The sequence below is a fragment of the Zingiber officinale genome, chromosome 1A, assembly GCF_018446385.1.
Source record: "Zingiber officinale cultivar Zhangliang chromosome 1A, Zo_v1.1, whole genome shotgun sequence".
In the NCBI taxonomy this organism is placed as follows: domain Eukaryota; kingdom Viridiplantae; phylum Streptophyta; class Magnoliopsida; order Zingiberales; family Zingiberaceae; genus Zingiber; species Zingiber officinale.
This window is the reverse complement of record NC_055987.1, coordinates 41,387,531-41,407,884: the sequence shown is the minus strand read 5'-3', so window position 1 is coordinate 41,407,884 and position 20,354 is coordinate 41,387,531. Positions and strand designations below refer to the sequence as shown.

At 39.7% G+C, this 20,354-nt stretch overlaps 1 protein-coding gene across 8 annotated transcripts in view; it reads right to left on the bottom strand.

Moving 5' to 3' along the window:
- Positions 1-1,058: 1,058 nt before the first annotated feature.
- LOC122023644 (nucleolar complex protein 2 homolog) overlaps positions 1,059-20,354 on the bottom strand; it is a 29,272-nt gene continuing 9,976 nt past the window's right edge. The window contains exons 1-9 of one of the 8 annotated variants that reach the window (XM_042581909.1): positions 8,136-8,789; positions 7,912-8,020; positions 7,692-7,762; positions 7,385-7,447; positions 5,403-6,273; positions 2,593-2,632; positions 2,424-2,512; positions 1,330-1,401; positions 1,059-1,252 (exon numbers count right to left, since the gene is read on the bottom strand). In XM_042581909.1, the coding sequence (XP_042437843.1) occupies positions 1,088-1,252; positions 1,330-1,401; positions 2,424-2,512; positions 2,593-2,614 (348 nt within the window). In that variant the 5' untranslated portion in view covers positions 2,615-2,632; positions 5,403-6,273; positions 7,385-7,447; ... (1 more) ...; positions 7,912-8,020; positions 8,136-8,789 and the 3' untranslated portion in view covers positions 1,059-1,087. Of the gene's footprint in view, positions 1,253-1,329; positions 1,402-2,423; positions 2,513-2,592; positions 2,663-5,402; positions 6,274-6,433; positions 6,970-7,384; positions 7,448-7,691; positions 8,790-20,354 lie in introns of those variants that run through there. The other 7 variants (XM_042581900.1, XM_042581875.1, XM_042581883.1 and 4 more) reach the window with 7 other exon arrangements.

Sequence of the window (20,354 nt, the reverse complement as noted above, 5' to 3'; positions counted from 1 at the left end):
AAAGGATAACACAATCATTGCTATATGTTAAACACTTTATTATGCATATCAAAAGACATAAGTCAAAGTACCCGCCTCCAATCGAAATGGTCCAACTCGGGCGTCGAGATGTTCGTCTCGAATCAAAGTCCTGTAATAAACCGTATAGTTTAGCTAAATTTAATTATAACAAAATAGCTAAACTAATTTCAAATCCACCGACCAGTTAGGGTTGGTTTCATTAACCCCAATTACACCGTTATATAACTTCTAAACCTACATCAATAATTATTGCTAATACATCTAGCAATAATCTACCACAAAGATCAAAACCATAAACCTTACCTCTAACTCTCCTTCAGTCGTGTTTGTTGATCCACCACAAAGACGGATTGATCAATAACAGAGAAGAATATCCAAGCTCTGCACTGCTCGGAAGGATAGAGGTGCCGGAAAGGATTTGCAGCAGTGCTGCTCGATCAACAGTCGGCGGTGGTCGGAGTGGCTCGGGAGCAAGTGTCGGCTAGAGCACAGGGAAGGACTCGGCAGTGACTCTCGTCGTCGGCGGCAGAAGCTAGGGCACGGTGGAACCAACAGTGGTACGCGGGTGCCGGAATCGGGGTGGCCGGCGCTTCTCGAGTGGCTGGCGTCGGGTTAGGGCACAAAAAGTAGCAGCCGGCGCTAGGAACTCCACGGCAAGGGCTAGGGCTCCGGGTGGTCGACGGTGGCTCTCGACTAGGGCAGAGGTTGGGTCGCCAGCGTCGGCAAAGGAGAAGAGGAAAGAGATGGCATCGGGCTCGGGGGGGTTTGTACCGGCCGGGAAAGAGGCGGTTAGGGCAAGAATCGGGAGAGAAAAGCTTGGCGTCGGCGCGTGGAGATGTGCTCGAGAAAAAAAAGGTAAACGGCGATAATGAGAAAATAAAGAAAATAAAAAGAAATAAAAGAAAAGGAAATGTAAATATAAACATTTCCTCGTTTAGACGGGGTAGTCTAAACAGGCTTTTCCGGCCCCATCTTGATCCCCGTTAACTCGTCCATACGAGCCCCGAAAAATTCCCGAAAAATTCCTAAAAATTCCCTTATTAAGATTCGCCTATTTTCCGGTATTTTACACTCTCAGCAAGGATTTAAGAGCATGAAGACTCTTATAATCTTTGATTGCCTTGCACCAGTAATCAACCATTGCAGCAGTAATTGCTTTCTCTGTTTGCTTATCTTCTTGTACAGCAACATGAGTGTCAGCATCCACTTCCACATCAGTGTCTGCCTCATCCTAAAAAGAACGATGAACAAGTAGTTAAGTTTCACGACAATACCAGAATCCATTAGTCAATGTGATATTATACTCACATCAATCTCTTCTGCATCGAACTCTAACAGCTCCTTGTCATGCTCTTTCATATACTGATAAAATTCAGGATCCTGAACAAGCAAAAAAAAAAAAAAAAGAGGATTCAATGAACTGCAGCAACTCAGGTCAATATTGATCTAGTCACTAGAAAGCAAACAACAAAGATAGTGTAGATTTTTTTCTCCAATGCCATCAATTTACTAGACAAAAAACAATGAGTGAATAGACAACAAAGGCAGCAAATATGGATCATGTCATTAAGGCTTTGAAACTTGTAATGCCTAGAAAATTCCAGAAACTGAACAGATCCACACTCTGCAATGAATTAAGAACATATTTTCAACTAGTTAAGCAGTGGACAAGAGCTGCCAGTAGATATCACATTTTTAGTAATAACCAATCCTACCAAAAGGATGACTATGTAATTAGATTGATGAACTCAATTAATGAATGGGTAGTAAATGCCTCATAATATTAGATGCTCGATCACTTTTGTTGAACATGGAACAATCCTAATATTGAAATTGAAATGATCAATTAAGGAAATCTATATTGGATGCTAAGTATTTCTAATTACAAGAAACTCCTGCACTATTGTCCGCTGTCCAGTACCACCTGAGTCAGATATATTCACCAACAACAGCCACTTCCTAACCTCTTGAAATCTGACAATTACCATAACCTTTTGTGGTAGCTTAAACCCCTAAACTTTTCTCATTGATACAGTGACTGAATTGTACTAAAACTGAGGCCATCAGATTTAGCATATGTGCTACTAGATAAAATAATTGAAAGCATGTAAGATGGAACTTCACTTCCCCCAATTTCAAGAGGTCAACTTCTGGAAGGGAGTTATAAAAATTGGTTATCTTCATATCTTTTGAAGAAAAGCAACTTCATCGACCAAAATCCTACATCTATGTGTTTCTTCTTCTTCTTCGTTTTTTTTTTCTTTTGCCAAACTAAACATAGGAGAACAATATTACTAATAATGAAACGGCATAAAAAGTGTGAATGATGGAGAAGATTCAAAAAAAACTCATTGGATCTTCATCCAAATCATAAGAGTATAACTAGGCAATAAACTACCCACCTTCTCTTGGAGTCTCTGCAACTGTTTCACATGTTCTTTAGCTTTACTTCCTGAACTCGCGAGCCTTTTGATCTTATGAGTGCTTTCATCTATAAAACGTGAAGACAAACCCTTTAGACTACAATTTATTCGATACATGAACAGGAATGCCAACAATTTCCGCTATTACCTGAGTCCTCAATGCCGGACATTTCGTAGTCACCTCTCCTCTGAAGCACAAATTTAAAACTTTGAGATGTCTAACTCATCAATCAAACACACAAAATAAAACCAAAGGTTCAGTGGGAAAATAGCAGATCAATTACAAAAATGGCGACTTTCAATTTCCGATCAGAAATCAGAAAAATGAAAACTCAAACATCGCGATGTATCGGTGCTTTCCACAAACAAATCCCAAAAACAATAAACTAGGACAGAAACGAGAAAGGACAAGGCAAGCAAACAACCACCTGAAAGCAAGAGCTGCAAAAGAAGCACACTCCCGGAGATGCATAGCTCGAGATGGATCCAGTTCGATGGTTACCTAATTCAACTTTCTGGCCAATAAACGTTAAACAAGTAACCGACCGATCCGAGGAACGCAACGATTCTCTGGCGGATGAAGAAAAAGAGGATCTGCGAGACGATCTCTTTTAAAAAGAGTTTCGCGGTTAGAATGGAAAGCACCAAACCGTAAAGAAGGCAGGCCAGTCGGCTTCCGTATTGCGTCGCGAAGCTCGAGGGCGACGCGAAAGAGAAGATGGTAGACTGGTCGTCGAAGAGGAGAAAGATGGTGGCGGACGGCGGAGAAACGGAATGTTTAGGATTTATGGGTTTAGGTTTTTTATTTTTTAGATATTTTTCAGGGGGTGCTTGGTTCATTGAAGGGAATGGGAATAAGAGTGAGATTGATAGAAGTAGGGAATGGAAATGGGGGTTTCCCATTCCCCTCCTTTTACTAGGGAATGGCTCATTCCCATGTTTAGGGTAATGAATCCATGGGACCCACCACTAATCCCCCAAACCAAACACCCACTTTCAATCCCTTTCCCTTTCCTCACTCTCATACCATCCAACCAAGCACCCCCTCAAGGTTTTTTTTTTTGCAAATAGCCACCACAAATTTTCCAAATCATCGCGACACTTTTTCCAAAAATAATAAATAAAAAATATATCCATTTAATGTTTTTTTTAAATACCCTTGTCATGGAAATTACCAAATAACTATTATAATGGATAGAAATTATCGGATAGTTGCTACTCCGTGTAGAAACTGTCGGGTAACTACTAAAATTTGTTTATGATGAATTTAGCGTTTAAAATTTAAGATTTAGGTCCTTGAATATATTATATTAAAATATTATTTATTATTTGATTAAAATTACTTAAATTTTATCAAAATTATTTTTAAAATAATGGTAGAAGTTATTATATATTTGTTACCGTCCTAAATTTTAAACTAATCCTAAATATATTATAGTAAATATTGATAGTTTTTATACATTATAACAACTATTCGATAGTTTTTATATGGTCTAAATTTTAAATCCTAACAGTTTTTTACCAAACCGTATAGGTAAAGTATCGAAATTATCAAATCATGTAGGGTAGTTTCAAAATGACTAAATTACGTATCCACTTTTCATTTTACCCATAATCAGTCGACTGATAAAAAAAAATCAGTCGAATCGATTTTTGTTTGAAAATCAATCAATTGATTATTTTTTACCAGTCAAATTGATTTATCTCTGTTAGTCTCTTATGATGGGTAAGAATAGGGTGAATTGCCTTCCACAATAAAAATAAACACCTTTCTCGACTTTGAAAAAATAAACCACTTGTACAAAAGAATTAAGAAACTAATTAAAAAGATAAAGAAGAGGCAAATATTTTACTTGGTTTATAATCAGGGAATTGCTAATCTAAGATGTTGAAAACTCACTATCAAATCTCCTTAAGGCAAGAAGCCTCTTACAGCATTTAAAGCATTCGATTACACAACTAAACAAAAAGAGAATCGTTTACAAATATTATTTTTAACTACTGAGATCAAAACTGTATTTATAGCACTGATCCAAGCGCGTAGAAGGGTTTCGGGTGCCTTGATGTAGATAGAATTTTATTCATGATGCAATGGATCGCAACAAGTGGTGTTTCGATAAGATTTCTAGTCTGGGCACTTGGACCAGGTCTGAGCACCCAGACCGGGCTGAGCCATCTTTCAACCAGGGCGCGGCTCGGGGCACCCTGGCTGGCCCTAGTGGTCCATGTGTTCGGACCAGGTCCAGGCACCCCAACCAGAGTCAACTTCATGTTGACTTTTGGTCTGAGTATTCTGCTCCGGCTATTCTTACTTGGGTGATTTCGACCATCCGAAATAGGGCTCACCTGAATATATTTTTCATCCTTCTCGAGCAATCTTCTGCTCCGGCTTCTCGTCCCTTGGAACTAGGGTTGTAAACAAACCGAGCTGAGCTGAGCTGAGCAGAGCTTTGGGATGTTCAAGTTTGTTTGATAAGGTAACCAAGCTGAGCCAAGTCGGGCTTAAAATGAACCAAGCTTTTGAAATGATTATTCAAGCTTGGCTTGATTTATTTTTTATGAGCTTGAGCTTGTTTGAAGCTTGGCTTGAGCATTGTTCATTTAGATGTTATTGAGATCTCAATTCAAGTTTAGCTTGAGCTTGGTTCATTTAGATGTTATCGAGATCTCAATTCATGCTTGTTTGATTATTTGAAACTTTAAGTAGTTTGATTGGTTATTGACCTTGATAATTTAAATTTATTTATTTTATTATTTATTTAGCATATTGAAAAGAGTTTTAATAATGAATATGGTTCATGAACGTTGTTCACGAACATTATTCATGAATGTTATTCACAAACGTTAACAAGCTGAACACATATATGTTCAAGCTTGTTTGTTTAGCTTAACTAACTGTTCAAGATTCTTTGTTTAATTAATCTTATATATATTGAGCAAACTTAAATAAACTCTTACCAAGATGAATACCAAGCTAGTTCACGAACGCTTGGTTCATTTACAACCATACTCAGAACTATCACGCACTTCCTTCTCATCCACCAGTGTACTCTTCGGCTGTGCCTCGTCTCTTGAATGCACCGAGCTCGTTGACTCTTTCCCTGTGTTGTCATTCTCGTTAGTTGTGTCTTTCGCTCATCCTCCTGTGCTCCTAAGTTCCTGCACACTCAGACATAGGGCATCAAAACATAATAGGGCTTAACTTGACTTGATTAATCACATAAAACTGTCACGGGGTACTTACAATCTCCCCATTTTTTATGTGAGCAACTTAAGTTAAGCTAAACTAAAAACAAAAAACAAGAAAATAGCAAGTATAAACTTTGCAAAAAAAAAAAGGTGCAAATATCAAGATGTTACTATCACGCCCCCCAAAGGAGTCCTTACCGAAAAATTTCGACAACATCTCCCCTGAACCGGTGACAATCTGAGACATACATACAAAATACATCAACCATATACAGCTGGAATATACACACAACCATGCAGTTAATAATGCAGCCCACACGGTTAAAACATAGCATAACCACGTAGTTAATAATGCAGCCCACTTGGTTGAAACATAGCACAACGAAAATCACAAAATAATGAACGTGAAATGAACAAAACAACTAACTACGAGATGGCTCGGCTTGACACAACATTATCAAACCAATATAAGATACCACAAGACAAAACTTCAAGTCGACATCGAATTATTACAATACCAAGATCACAAAACCAAACCACAAATAGAAAAGGAAACCAAAACCAGAAGATCATCATCAGATGTGACATAGGGCTAGCGGACAGGTTCTCCAAGCGACTTCATAAGTCCTTTACCTGCTACCTGGTGAAATAAGTCAGTTTACAGGGTGGTGAGTACTAAGACTCAGCGGATAATAGATAAATAGTGCATGAACATAATAAAGAACTAGAGATACAAAGGTATACAGTCTCATAGGGAGAAATAGCAGGTACTACAGTGATATCATAATAAGTGTCCATACCTAAAACCATAACCTGGGCCAGTAAGGTCGAGAATAGTACAGACCTGCTACAGTACTGCTCATAACTACATGGGTAACATGTGAGGTATATACTTAATAACAATAAGTAAGCTAGTGTTTAAACACATACCTCAGGTATATATCTCAACCTATGAGAGCATATCAGCATAAGTAAGCAACAATAGCATAAGTAAGCAATAGCAGCATGAGTAAGCAATAACAGTAACGGGTATAGTAATAACAGTGTATGCACGGATGATCACCCCGCCCACCTCTCTGCACCACGACCCTAGTATGGTCGAGAGGCCAGATCGATGACAATTGTACCACTCAAAGGCTGCCACTACTCTCGAATGACCGAGTGGACAAGTGCTGAGTAGCTATCTAGCTACAAAGTGAAGGGGGTCCCTGCTGCTCGCAACTCCAGCTACCACTACCCATGAGTGGCCGAGTGCGGCACGACAGGACAAGCGGCATCTCCTACAGCTACCACTATCCATGAGTGCCCGAGTGTGCGACGCGGCCCGACGACTCACTCCCCCACATGGAAGATGTGGTTGCCTATATGCATGTAATGACATGATGCATAAAATACAGCAGTTATCATCATCATATATATAAACAAAAAATAGGTACGCTACATGAAGCCAGCATGCTCCGTAAGGTGAGTAAATAACCATATTCAAGCAAGTAAGCATGGTATCTAATATCCATATATCCAATATCTAATATCTAGTATTTGGTATATGGTATCTGGTAACTGGTATGTGCTAAATAATATGGATAACAATGAGAGACTATATAGATACAGAAACGAGTAGCTCAAAGATCGAGTGAATAAGCTTCAAGCACAAGAAAAATACAAGTGGAGTCAAGATAAAAACAGTTTCTATCCAAAGATAGCTCATGCACTAAGATCAATATATACTAAAGAGAGAAAGCAAGAAGTACCCGTCTTAAATGTAGATCGAGCTAAACAATCTCACGTCAAGACACTCATCTCGAATCACAATCCTGCAATCACATAATATACAACTTAGTAAATCACATTTACAATATTTAGCTCAACCCCAAGATCCAACTAAAGGGAAAACCCTTATCCAACCGATCATTAATTATCTTAATTAATGATTAACCTCAATTACTCATCATTCAACCCCTAGTATCATCTACTATACATCATGCAACAACCTCACATAATTCATCCACTTCAATTAATCCAATCTACTGTATAAATGAAATCAACTTCAAAACTTACCCAAATCAATCAGCCCACCACCAAACCCTCTGATGGCTAAGTGTTGGAGGCGATGGGCACGGTTGAAGGGTCTAAGCGCGAGAAGAGATGGACAGCCAATCAAATGAACACCAATATCCCACCGTCGATCACATAACCATTAACCTCATTACTCATCCAATGAGCTAATCACTCCACATCTATTTAACGATCAAATAACTTCTTAAACTAGAAAGTTTACCTATAAATGATCCCTTGATCTCGTCGAGCCTGGCATGAGCATGGCTTACCTTGCTGGAATATAGCAGTACCTTTCACTGCCTCGGCTTCAGAAAGAGGAACTACCATGTCTGAGAGACCAACATATGTACTCCCTTCTTTAAGCACAAGTGCACCACAAAAATTACAGGGACCATCACCTTCTTATTCACATACTATCTTACCACAAGATAGGCAATTGCTTACCAGCTTGTGTCGTCGAGCTTGGCATGAGCAGCATGGCATAGCTGGCTAGGGCACAACACGATCGACATATCAGTGTGGGTCAGCTGAAGGGAAGATGATCAGGTGGCGACGATGGATGCGAGGGGAAGAGGAGTTTCGGATCGGGTGCTGGTGGTGGCATGATCGCAAGAAAGCAATGGCAACCGTCAAGCACAGTGGCGATCATCGTGTGCAAGGGCAGCCCAGCGAGAGAGGTGGCTCGACACTAGGGCTCATGATGACGACGATGATGGGAAGTGGAACAGGAAGAGATCGACAGTCCTGTGCCGACGATGAAATGGGTTGCAGCATACTGTGGCAGAGAGGGAATGGAGCTGATGACCTCCAATGGTAGCGACTCCGCCCAAATCCGTAAGTGTGAGACCTTGCTGCCCTCACTGGTGTCAATTCCTCCCTTTCGGCATCTCTAGCAAAGGCCTATGGGTGGCAGCGGCAGCGCGGAGAGGTTATCGGTGATGAAGGCGGCAGTCGGCAATCTAGGGCAACAGCGATACGAATGGTGGTCGGCGTGATCGCAGACACGAGAACGAGAGAGAGAGAGAGAGAGACGGCTAGGGCACGATGAAGAGGGGAATCAGGAGGAAAGCTTGGGTTCGGGTGTGATGTGAAGAGAAGGAGAAGATTGGGAGAGTAAATCGGGAATTTAAGTTAGTGTAACTTAATTAACCTCTAAGTTTATTCCATAATCAACTCCTATTTAAGGGGTATTCTAAATAGGCTTTCACTAAGTCCAATAACTCTACCCCTTAAAACATATCATATGAGCTCCAATTAAATCTAGAAAAATTTCTAAAAATTTTGAAAAAATCCAATAAGACTATTTCTCTAATAACCTTATTATTTAATTATTATTTGGGTGTCGTGTTTTACAGTTACCCCCCTAGACTTAACCTTCTCTCTCCTTGATTACATTAAAAATAGGTGTATGCCATGAAAAATAACTTAAAATAAATTTAAAACAAAGTTTAAAGGATAAAAATATAGTGACCATTATCCAAAAAAAATCAATAAATTTAAATTTCAAAAATCTAGATTTTTACTATTTATAAACAATTTTTGTAAAAATTAATTTTAGAATAATGTTTAATTGTTTAAAAAAATTTGAAAATTTTTGTAACAAGAAAGCAAATATATCGAAAGCTGTGAAAATTTTTTCATGAAATTATGGATTTATTTTAAACAATAATAATTTATCTCAAAAAAAGATTGAATTTTTGAAAAAAAATGCTTAGAAATAATTTTCAGGCTAAAATAATCGTGACAATTTTTTTGAAAATATAATAGAGTAAGTATTTTTACAAAAAAAAATATTTTTCAAAAATTAAACAAAAATTGAATTTTTAATATTTAAAATATGATTTTTTTAAGAAAAAATACAACGGTCAAAAATTCAAAATTTTTTCTTTGATCGATAACATGATAAGGGTTTACAGAAAACTAAAGTTTGCAAAAATTACTTTAAGAATTATTTTTAAATTAAAAAATATATTTTTTATAAAAAATTATAAAAAATAATTTATTGGTCAGAAAAATTTGAAAATTTTCTTACGAATAAGTGATGAAATTATCTTTCTTATAAAAATTAAATTCTAATTAATTTCTAACATAAATCATGAAAAGCAATTTATTTAGTTAATTCTAAGAAAATAATAAAAACTAAATCAATTAAAAGTACGACATGCATCAAAATTTAATGTAAGCATGATTTTGAAACCCAATATAGGTTTCTTCCAACTTGGTTAATCAAAAATTTCCTAGGGATATATTTTGTTAATAATTTTTTAATTTGACCCTTGTGATATCTAAGATGTCAATTAAGTCCTTGAAAATTTTTAAAATTTGAAAGATTAACATTCGAACATGCAAAATTTTTTAATTTTTGTATTTGTCTTTTAAATTTTCATTTTTTATTTTTAGTCTATCGAAATCTTCTAATTGACAAGATGTTGCTAAGGTTCCTTTTAATTCATTATTTTCTTTTAACGATGTTTTATTATCTATTTCTAATTTACAGGAATTTTTTTATAAGTTTAAATAACTGGTCAGGAGGTAGAGACTGTACATAACTTACCTTGTCGATCTCTAATGCTCTTCCTGTAGAGCTACTTTCTTCTAACGTTGCTCCCCATTCTTCAATGTTTTCGATGTACATTTCAGATAAGCTCGCTTCATCTTCTTCTTCTTGGTGACTTGCCATCAGCGCAAGTCCGACATGGACTTCGATCTCCAACTATGACGACGTTTCGTCCCATGTCACTTTTAAGTTTCTGTGCTTTGTTTGGGTCAGTTTCTTGTCCTTCTCCTTGTTCTTTAATTTTAGGCAGTTGTCTTTGTTGGAGTGTATACTGAAAGCCTAAGCTTTTGTAAACATTTATTATGAATAAAGAATTACATTTGGTCAAATTGTCTACATTTGTTTGTAGTTGTTCATATAATTTATATTGTAGATAACATAGTATGTGGTGTCACATGCAGAAGATGATGTTATCAGTACCTTATAAATTATAAACAGTAGCTCACGACTAAAATGGAAAGGAACAAATCATTAGAAGGTCGTAGTGTAATTAGGTATTAGTTTATCTTGACTATATAATTACACTAGTACACTCAGAGTGTATTGAGTAGGACCATTAGAGGTCGTTTCTTTTATACTGACTTTATAAAGGAACAAAAACCTCAGTTATTATGGAAGTGTGTGCTCTTAATCCTAATATAATAACAAGCACATATGTTTGATATTTATTTCTTTAATTTATCAATGGGTGAGATTTAGTTCGATGAATCAATAAACCCGATAAGTTGGGAAATGGTATCACTTATAGTGTGTGTTGTTGATTATAGAAGGAAACTGTGTCCTAGAGATACTAGGTTGATAATGTCCTCAAGAGGAGCTCATAAAGATTGTCATATTAAACCCTGCAGGTGGACTTAGTCCGACATGATAATAAGGTTGAGTGGTACTGCTCTTGGACTTAGATATTAATTAAATGAGTTGTCAGTAATGTTAGGATCCTTCGTACGGAGGCTAGAGAGGGGGGTGTGAATAGCCGACCCCAAATCGTCGTTTCTTTCTACAAAACGTGTTAGCGCAGCGGAAAATACAAAGAAACGAAAGAGAAGAAAACCAAACCTTAACACAAGGATGTAACGAGGTTCGGAGATTAGGGCTCCTACTCCTCGGCGTGTCTGTAAGGTGGACGAGTCCAGTCAATCCGTCGGTGGATGAGCCCCCGGAGAACCGGCTAATACAATATACTCCTTGTGGGTGGAGAAACCTCGCCACAAACGTTTGCAACAGCAAACAAAGAGTACAAGAACAGTAAGAAAAGCAATACAATATGAATACAATAGCACTCTACCAATTGCTTGCTTTCTTGTCGACTGGAGGTGAAGCAGCAACTTTAGAACCCAAACGCAGCAGCTGGTCGACGACTGGAAGCTCACGCGAAGCTTCGGAGGCGAGCTCAATCAAAGCTCAGTTGAAGCAGAAGCTTCAGCAGCAGAAGAACAGAAGTTCTAGAAGAAAAGAAGAAAAGTCACAGTGCAGCAGCAGCCCTCGACCCCTTTATACCTGCGAAGAAGACAGCGAAGAAACTAGCCGTTGCTACGCAACGGCTAGGACGTGGACCGATCAGGCTGAAGCCTGATCGGTCTGGGCCTTGCCTGATCGGTCCCCAGACCGATCAGAAGGCCTATGCTGATCGGTCCCCAGACCGATCAGAATACTCTGCCCAACTCTCTGTGCGCACCCTGATCGGTCCCGGGGACCGATCAGGCTCCATGCTGATCGGTCCCCAGACCGATCAGTAAGCCCAGATACACAAACGTATCGCTGGATCGGTCTGCAGACCGATCCAGAGCTTGGTTTTTGCCCAAACCAAGTCCCAAGTCTCCCAAACCAACATCCGGTCAACCTTGACCTGTTGGTACATCATGCTTAGCATCCGGTCACTCCCTTGACCTGCTAAGACTCCTCACCAAGTGTCCGGTCAATCCCTTTGACCCACTTGGACTTTTCTCTTCGTGTCAAGTATCCGGTCACTCCCTTGACCTACTTGACCTTCTCAACACCAGATGTCCGATCATCCTTGATCCATCTGGATTTTCCCTTACCCGGCTTCACTCACCAGGACTTTCACCTAGCTTCACTCACTAGGGTTTTCACACTGCCTAACATCCCAGTTAGGACTTTCTCACTGCCTGGCTTCACTCACCAGGACTTTCCAACTGCCTAACATCCCAGTTAGGACTTTCCCACTGCCTGGCTTCACTCACCAGGACTTTCCACACTGCCTAACATCCCAGTTAGGACTTTCTCACTGCCTGGCTTCACTCACCAGGACTTTCCAACTGCCTAACATCCCAGTTAGGACTTTCCCACTGCCTGGCTTCACTCACCAAGACTTTCCACACTGCCTAACATCCCAGTTAGGACTTTCCCCGTGCCAAGTCTCCATACTTGGACTTTTCGCGTGCCAAGCTACCTGCTTGGACTTTTCCCCGTGCCAAGTCTCCGTACTTGGACTTTTCCAGTGCCAAGTCTCCATACTTGGACTTTTCGCGAATCAGGTCAACCAGGTCAACCTTGACCTAAGGTTGCACCTATAATCTCCCAAACACCTATTCTTGTCAAACATCAAGAATACAACTCTCTTCTCGTCAAACATCGACATGCAACTCAACTAGGTCAACCTTGACCTAAGATTGCACCGACAATCTTCCCAAGTCAAACATCAAAATACAACTCGAGTCAAGTCACCTCGAGTCGGGTCAACCAGGTCAACCTTGACCTAAGGTTGCACCAACAATCTCCCCCTTTTTGATGTTTGACAAAACCCATAATCAAGTTAGGTTAACCCGATAACCTAACTTAGGTTTTCCAACCATCTTCCAATGTCCAATGTTCTTTCCTTGAACATTCTCTGGACATTCTCCCCTTAGGTTAACCCGATAACCTAACTTGGGTTCTCCAATAATTCTCCCCCTTTTTGACACACATCAAAAAGAATTCCAATGTTCTTCCTCGAACATTCCTTGACATTCTTCCCCTAGCTTAGGTTAACCCGATAACCTAACTTGGGTTCTCCAATAATTCTCCAATGAACACTCTCCCCTTTTTGACACACATCAAAAAGAAAAAGGAGAGTATCAAGGTCAAGAGTTTCTTCCTAATGAAAGTCCCATACCTTTCATTGAAACTCTTAATTTCCCCCTTGATACTAAACTCAACAATCAACTTAGTGATAATCCCATATCACTAATCCTCAAAAGTCTTAAGGAGTAAAAACCCCCCCCAAACAGTCAACTCCCCCTTGATAATTAGGTAAAACTCCCCCTAAAGGTCAACTCCCCCTTGACCATTGCACCAACAATGTCTTTGTGAGTTCCAAACCTTTAGAAATCCAAAAACACCACTTCCATAACTGAAATTTCAGACAACAGCTGAAAAATCAGAAATTCGACATGCCCTGATCGGTCCCCAGACCGATCAGAATCCCCATGGACCGGTCCACAGACCGATCCACACCTCACCGATCGCACCGTCTCTGGATCTACTGGATCGGTCTGCAGACTGGATCGGTCCGCAGACCGATCAAGGCTCTAAACACAGATTTCTGATTTTCCTCTTCCGAAATTCAGAAACCCTTTAAAAATTCCAGAAAATTTCAAAAATTATAAAATTTTGAGGATACATTCCTCATAACATATACTATCATGGAAAAATAATTTTCTATGAAAATAACTTCTATTTTTCAATCTTGATACAAAGTTCAAAAACTTTGAAATAGTTCAAGTTTAACTCAACTTTGTATCACAATGTTCAATGATGAATGCAATCACTAAGATGACTTCATCAAGGTTTTCCAAATAAATTTCAAAATGATTTTAATGCTTTTAATTTAGGACCATAATCTTAGGGCTAAATGTACATGACTTGTACACAAGCTTTCCCTATGATCCTCCATTTTTTGAATTAGGCTCATCTAGGTACAAGAACTATGCACCTTGATCCTAATTCATGATCCTAATATCTCACACACATCTAAAGTGTATCAAACACATCCATGACAATTTTGATGTGAGATATGGGTTTAGGTATCTTAGACTAAGGTCTCATGCATTTTCAAAACACAAATTTGATCTCAATATCAAGATGTGTTTTTCATCCTTAAATCAATTCAATTGATTATTAATGCAAGAGATGATGACATGGCATAAAGTGGTATCATAAATGAAAACATGTGCCAATGTCATGATGTCATGGCATAAAGTTTGAAACTTAAATAAACATGACATAAAAACTAGCCTAAGCATTATCATGACATTTCAAATGATAATGAAACTAAACATGATGTCATGACATGTGGGGGCAAACAATCATGGCAAGATTTAGCATAAATAAATATACCTAGATTACCTATCTAAGTATCCTTAACCACTTGGCTAACTTCAAATTTAATCCTAGATTGCCCCAAAATGCCAAAATCCTAATTTTGACACTTCTTGAACTCTAGATTAATTCATGCCACTTAAAGATCAAATTTATCCTCAAAACTTGGCATGTTTCATTTTTCCTCGAGAGTTCTCTAGATTTTCCCAAATTGTGCCAATTGATATTAAAAATGAAATTTCCAATCTTTAGGCACATTTAACTCTTCAAAGGAGTAAATGATAATTCCATTTCATTTTCAAAAGTTCTCAAAACCTTGAAAATACTCCTTGAGTGTCAATTTCCTCAAAGTTGGGTTAACTACCCTTCTAATCGGAGTTGACACTCTCTAACCCATTTATGAGGTAGAGAAGATGCTCCTAGGAACCCAATACCTATTAGAGCTCATTGGGTTCACTAAATATTCACTAGGGATAACTTCCCTAGCAACCCTCCTAATGACCCTCTTAGGCTTTAAAGCCTTGGTCATTTGGGACTCATCAAGATCAACTCTAGGGGTGACTCCCCTTGTGACCTTGGTGATGGTCTTCCTAGCCCTAGATTTTGTTCCATAATCGAATGGAACATTATGATAAGTGGGCTTGACCACTTGGGACTTAGGTTTGTGACCCAAACCTTTCTTGTCCTTGGACATTGGTTTTTGACCCTTAAACCCTAGAGATGACTTCTCCAAGTTCTTAAGAGCCTTTTCCAAAGTATCAAGTCTTGACCTCAAGACTTGATTATCCTTCTCTAATACCTCAAGTTTTAATTTGTCATTGTTCTTTGAGACATTCCTAGGCATGTGTCTAGTTGATTTGGGGTTTCTACCTAGGTTTTCCTTAACCTTAGAAGTGTTAATCCTAGGGTTAGCATTCCTAGTAGTATCCCTATCTAGGTTGACATGTTTAGCACCTAAGCACATGTATTGATTTCTAGTGTTAACATGCTTATCATTATTGACTAATGCAATAAAATTACTAGCATGTATCCTACTAGAATTGCACGAATGAGCCTTAAAAGATACCTTAGGGTTTGCCTTAGCTCCCCCTATCGATGTGCATCCCTTGTCCTTGTGAGGTTTCCTCCCCTTCGGACATTGGCTCCTATAGTGTCCCCGTTGCTTGCATTGAAAGCACACCACGTGCTTCTTGCCTTTGCGTGTTGGGACTCCGGCTTCCTTGACCTTTGGTGCCGGTGGAGTCTTCCTAACCTTCTTTGGACATTTGCTCTTGTAATGTCCATGTTTCCTACACTCAAAACACATTATGTGTAATTTGCTTGAAATCACAGTGTTTGAGTTACCTAGGGTTGTGGATGGAGATGAGCTTTCTTCTTCAACCCTTCCGGAGGTGGGAACTTCTTCTTCTTGCTCTGAACTTGAACAAGAGGAACTCTCCTCCTCTTCTTCCTTGGATGTTGAGTAGCCCTCAACTCCCAATTCGCTCCCTCCATGATGTGAGCTACTTGGCTCACTAGGCTCCTCTTCATGGCTTGAAGTGGAGCTCTCCTCATGGTACTTGGCCAAGTTATCCCACAACTCCTTGGCATTGTTGTATTTACCTATCTTACACAAAACATTAGTAGGTAATGAAAATTCAATTGTTTTAGTTACCTCATTGTTGATCGTGGATTGGTGGACTTGTTCCTTCGTCCACTTGTTCTTCTCTAGAGGCTCTCCTTCTTTATCCATTGGAGGAGTAAACCCTTCTTGTACACAAAACCAGTTCCACATATTAGTCCTAAGAAAATACATCATCCTTACCTTCCAATATGCGAAGTTGTCGTTGTAGAAGGGTGGAATGGTGATGTCTTCTCCGAATTGATCCATCTCTAGCTTGTGCTCCCACGGGTGTGAATCCGTCGAAGAGCGGCCTCGCTCTGATACCACTTGTTAGGATCCTTCGTACGGAGGCTAGAGAGGGGGGTGTGAATAGCCGACCCCAAATCGTCGTTTCTTTCTACAAAACGTGTTAGCGCAGCGGAAAATACAAAGAAACGAAAGAGAAGAAAACCAAACCTTAACACAAGGATATAACGAGGTTCGGAGATTAGGGCTCCTACTCCTCGGCGTGTCCGTAAGGTGGACGAGTCCAGTCAATCCGTCGGTGGATGAGCCCCGGAGAACCGGCTAATACAATATACTCCTTGTGGGTGGAGAAACCTCGCCACAAACGTTTGCAACAGCAAACAAAGAGTACAAGAACAGTAAGAAAAGCAATACAATATGAATACAATAGCACTCTACCAATTGCTTGCTTTCTTGTCGACTGGAGGTGAAGCAGCAACTTCACAACCCAAACGCAGCAGCTGGTCGACGACTGGAAGCTCACGCGAAGCTTCGGAGGCGAGCTCAATCAAAGCTCAGTTGAAGCAGAAGCTTCAGCAGCAGAAGAACAGAAGTTCTAGAAGAAAAGAAGAAAAGTCACAGCAGCCCTCGACCCCTTTATACCTGCGAAGAAGCGGTGAAGAAACTAGCTGCTACGCAACGGCTAGATGGACCGATCAGTGAAGCTCGATCGGGCCTGCTCGATCGTGGGGACCGATCAGCCCTGCCGATCGGTCCCGATCGATCGGAAGGCTTCAGAGTTGCCCAACTCTCGTGGAATCTGATCGGTCCGGACCGATCCCACCGCCCCGATCGGTCCGGGGATCGATCAGGCTCCATCTTGATCGGTCCCTGCACCGATCAGGATCCTCGCTTGTTATTTGATGGGTCACCAGACCGATCAGATACACAAACGTATCGCTGGATCGGTCTGCAGACCGATCCAGAGCTTGGTTTTTGCCCAAACCAAGTCCCAAGTCTCCCAAACCAACATCCGGTCAACCTTGACCTGTTGGTACATCATGCTTAGCATCCGGTCACTCCCTTGACCTGCTAAGACTCCTCACCAAGTGTCCGATCAATCCCTTTGACCCACTTGGACTTTTCTCTTCGTGTCAAGTATCCGGTCACTCCCTTGACTTACTTGACCTTCTCAACACCAGATGTCTGATCATCCTTGAACCATCTGGATTTTCCCTTGCCCGGCTTCACTCACCAGGACTTTCACCTAGCTTCACTCACTAGGGTTTTCACACTGCCTAACATCCCAGTTAGGACTTTCTCACTGCCTGGCTTCACTCACTAGGACTTTCCAACTGCCTAACATCCCAGTTAGGACTTTCCCACTGCATGGCTTCACTCACCAGGACTTTCCACACTGCCTAACATCCCAGTTAGGACTTTCTCACTGCCTGGCTTCACTCACCAGGACTTTCCAACTGCCTAACATTCCAGTTAGGACTTTCCCACTGCCTGGCTTCACTCACCAAGACTTTCCACACTGCCTAACATCCCAGTTAGGACTTTCCCCGTGCCAAGTCTCCATACTTGGACTTTTCGCGTGCCAAGCTACCTGCTTGGACTTTTCCCCGTGCCAAGTCTCCGTACTTGGACTTTTCCAGTGCCAAGTCTCCATACTTGGACTTTTCGCGAATCAGGTCAACCAGGTCAACCTTGACCTAAGGTTGCACCTACAATCTCCCAAACACCTATTCTTGTCAAACATCAAGAATACAACTCTCTTCTCGTCAAACATCGACATGCAACTCAACTAGGTCAACCTTGACCTAAGATTGCACCGACAATCTTCCCAAGTCAAACATCAAAATACAACTCGAGTCAAGTCACCTCGAGTCGGGTCAACCAGGTCAACCTTGACCTAAGGTTGCACCAACAAGTAACTCACTTAATTAGTGGACATTCGATATCTTAAACACAGGGAGACTAACACACTCATAATAAGAAGGAGCCCAAAAATGTAATTTGGGATTGGTGCGGTAGTTCAATGATAGTTCTCTAGTGGAATGAATTATCATTGATAAAATTAAGTTGTGTGTTCGGGGCGAACACGGGATGCTTAATTTTATCGGGAGACCAAAACCAATTCCTCCTCTCGGTCCCTATCGTAGCCTCTTATTTGTAGAGTTCTATACCCACCTATACCCACCTTTTATACCCACCCAATAGGGGCCGGCCAAGCTAGCTTGGGAACAAGCTAGGGCCGGCCTAGGTATGAATTTGGGTGGCCGGCCCTAGCTTGAACCCAAGCTAGTGGGGGCCGACCAAATTAAATTAAAAAGGAATTTTAATTTTAATTTTTATTATGTGGAAGAAATAATTTATTAAAGAGAATTTAAATTAAAATATCTCTCTTATAAAAGATCTACAAAAGATTAAAGAAAGAGATTAGATCTCTTTCCTTATTTGTAGATTGGTGAGATATTTTATTTTCTCTTTAAAATTATTCACATGTTGATAAAATTAAAATTATAGAAATTTCCTTTTATCAACCATGAAGAGATTTTTAAAGAGAATTTTTTTTTTAAAAATTTCCGAAAACAAATTAGGAAGTTTTAATTGTTGATTGAAACTTGTCCAATTTGTTCTCCAATGATGTGGCCGGCCAATGTAGGTTTATTTGGGAAATTTTATTTTATTTTTCTCAATTAAATCATGTCAAGGAAATTGAGGAAATTTTATTGTAATTAAATTTCCTAATTTGCCTAGGCTAAGGAATATAAAAGAAGGGGTGAGGGTGGCTTCATGAGACACAACCTCTATTATTTTCTCTCCCTCTTTTCCTTGGTGTTGTGGCCGGCCATCATCTCTTCTCTTCTTCCTCATTGTGGTGGCCGAAACTTTCTATTGCTTGGAGCTCTTGTGGAGGCCGGATACTACTTGGAGAAGAAGAAAAAGAAGGAGAGGAAGCTTGCATCTCTTAGAGCTTGGTTGGTGTTTTTCTTCTTCCTTGGTGAAGCTTTCTTGTTTTGGCCGAACCTAGCTAGGAGGAGAAGAAGGTGCTTGGTGGTTTCTCATCTCGGAAGATCGTTGCCCACACAACGTCCGAGGTTAGAAGAGGAATACGGTAGAAGATCAAGAGGTTTTTCTACAAGGTATAATTAGTAATTTTTCTTTCCGCATCATGAAGTTATTTATGGAAATAATACCAAATACAAGAGGCTTACGTTCTAGAATTTCGAATATGTTTTTCGATGTTGTGTTCTTTTGTTTTTTCTTTTCCTTGTGATTTGATTGTTCTCTTTGGTTAACCTAAAGTTATTTTAGGAAATTAAATATTAGATTTCTATAAAAGGTTTTGTCTAGTCGGTGGTGGTTGCTCCCATATCCAAGAAGGCCATGTGCCTCGCCACGTCAGTACTGGGAACCAATTATGGAAATTAATATTTAATGGAATTAATAACTTAAGGAGACTTGGGTCGAACGTGTTAAGTTCCGCAGGAGATCCAAGTCAAAACCTAAAAGAACAAATAGATTAAGTTTTGGATCAAACGTGTTAAGTTCCGCAGGCGATCCAAAATTTAATTTAAAAGAACACATGGTAGCTAGGAAAAGGTTCAGACCTTTGTACAAAATTTTTGTACAGTGGAACCTATAGGTTTTCCGAGTAGCAACCAACAGTCTTTGATATGTCTTTCTTCATTGCAGTGGTAGCATCTTAAATTTCTTTTCCTTCTTTTATACTGCACTTAATTAAACTTATTAGCCTTAATTTTTTTTTTTTGAATTTTCTTACCATGAACGTCATTTTGTCATCGTCAAGGGATGTTTCAGACTTTGGTTCATCCATTTTTACCTTTAGGGTAATATTTTGTGTCATCTTTGTCTTTAGATCTGCATATCTAGATTCATGAATTTTAAATGTTGAAAACAATTTCTCTAAATTGTTAGGACCAAAAGTAGC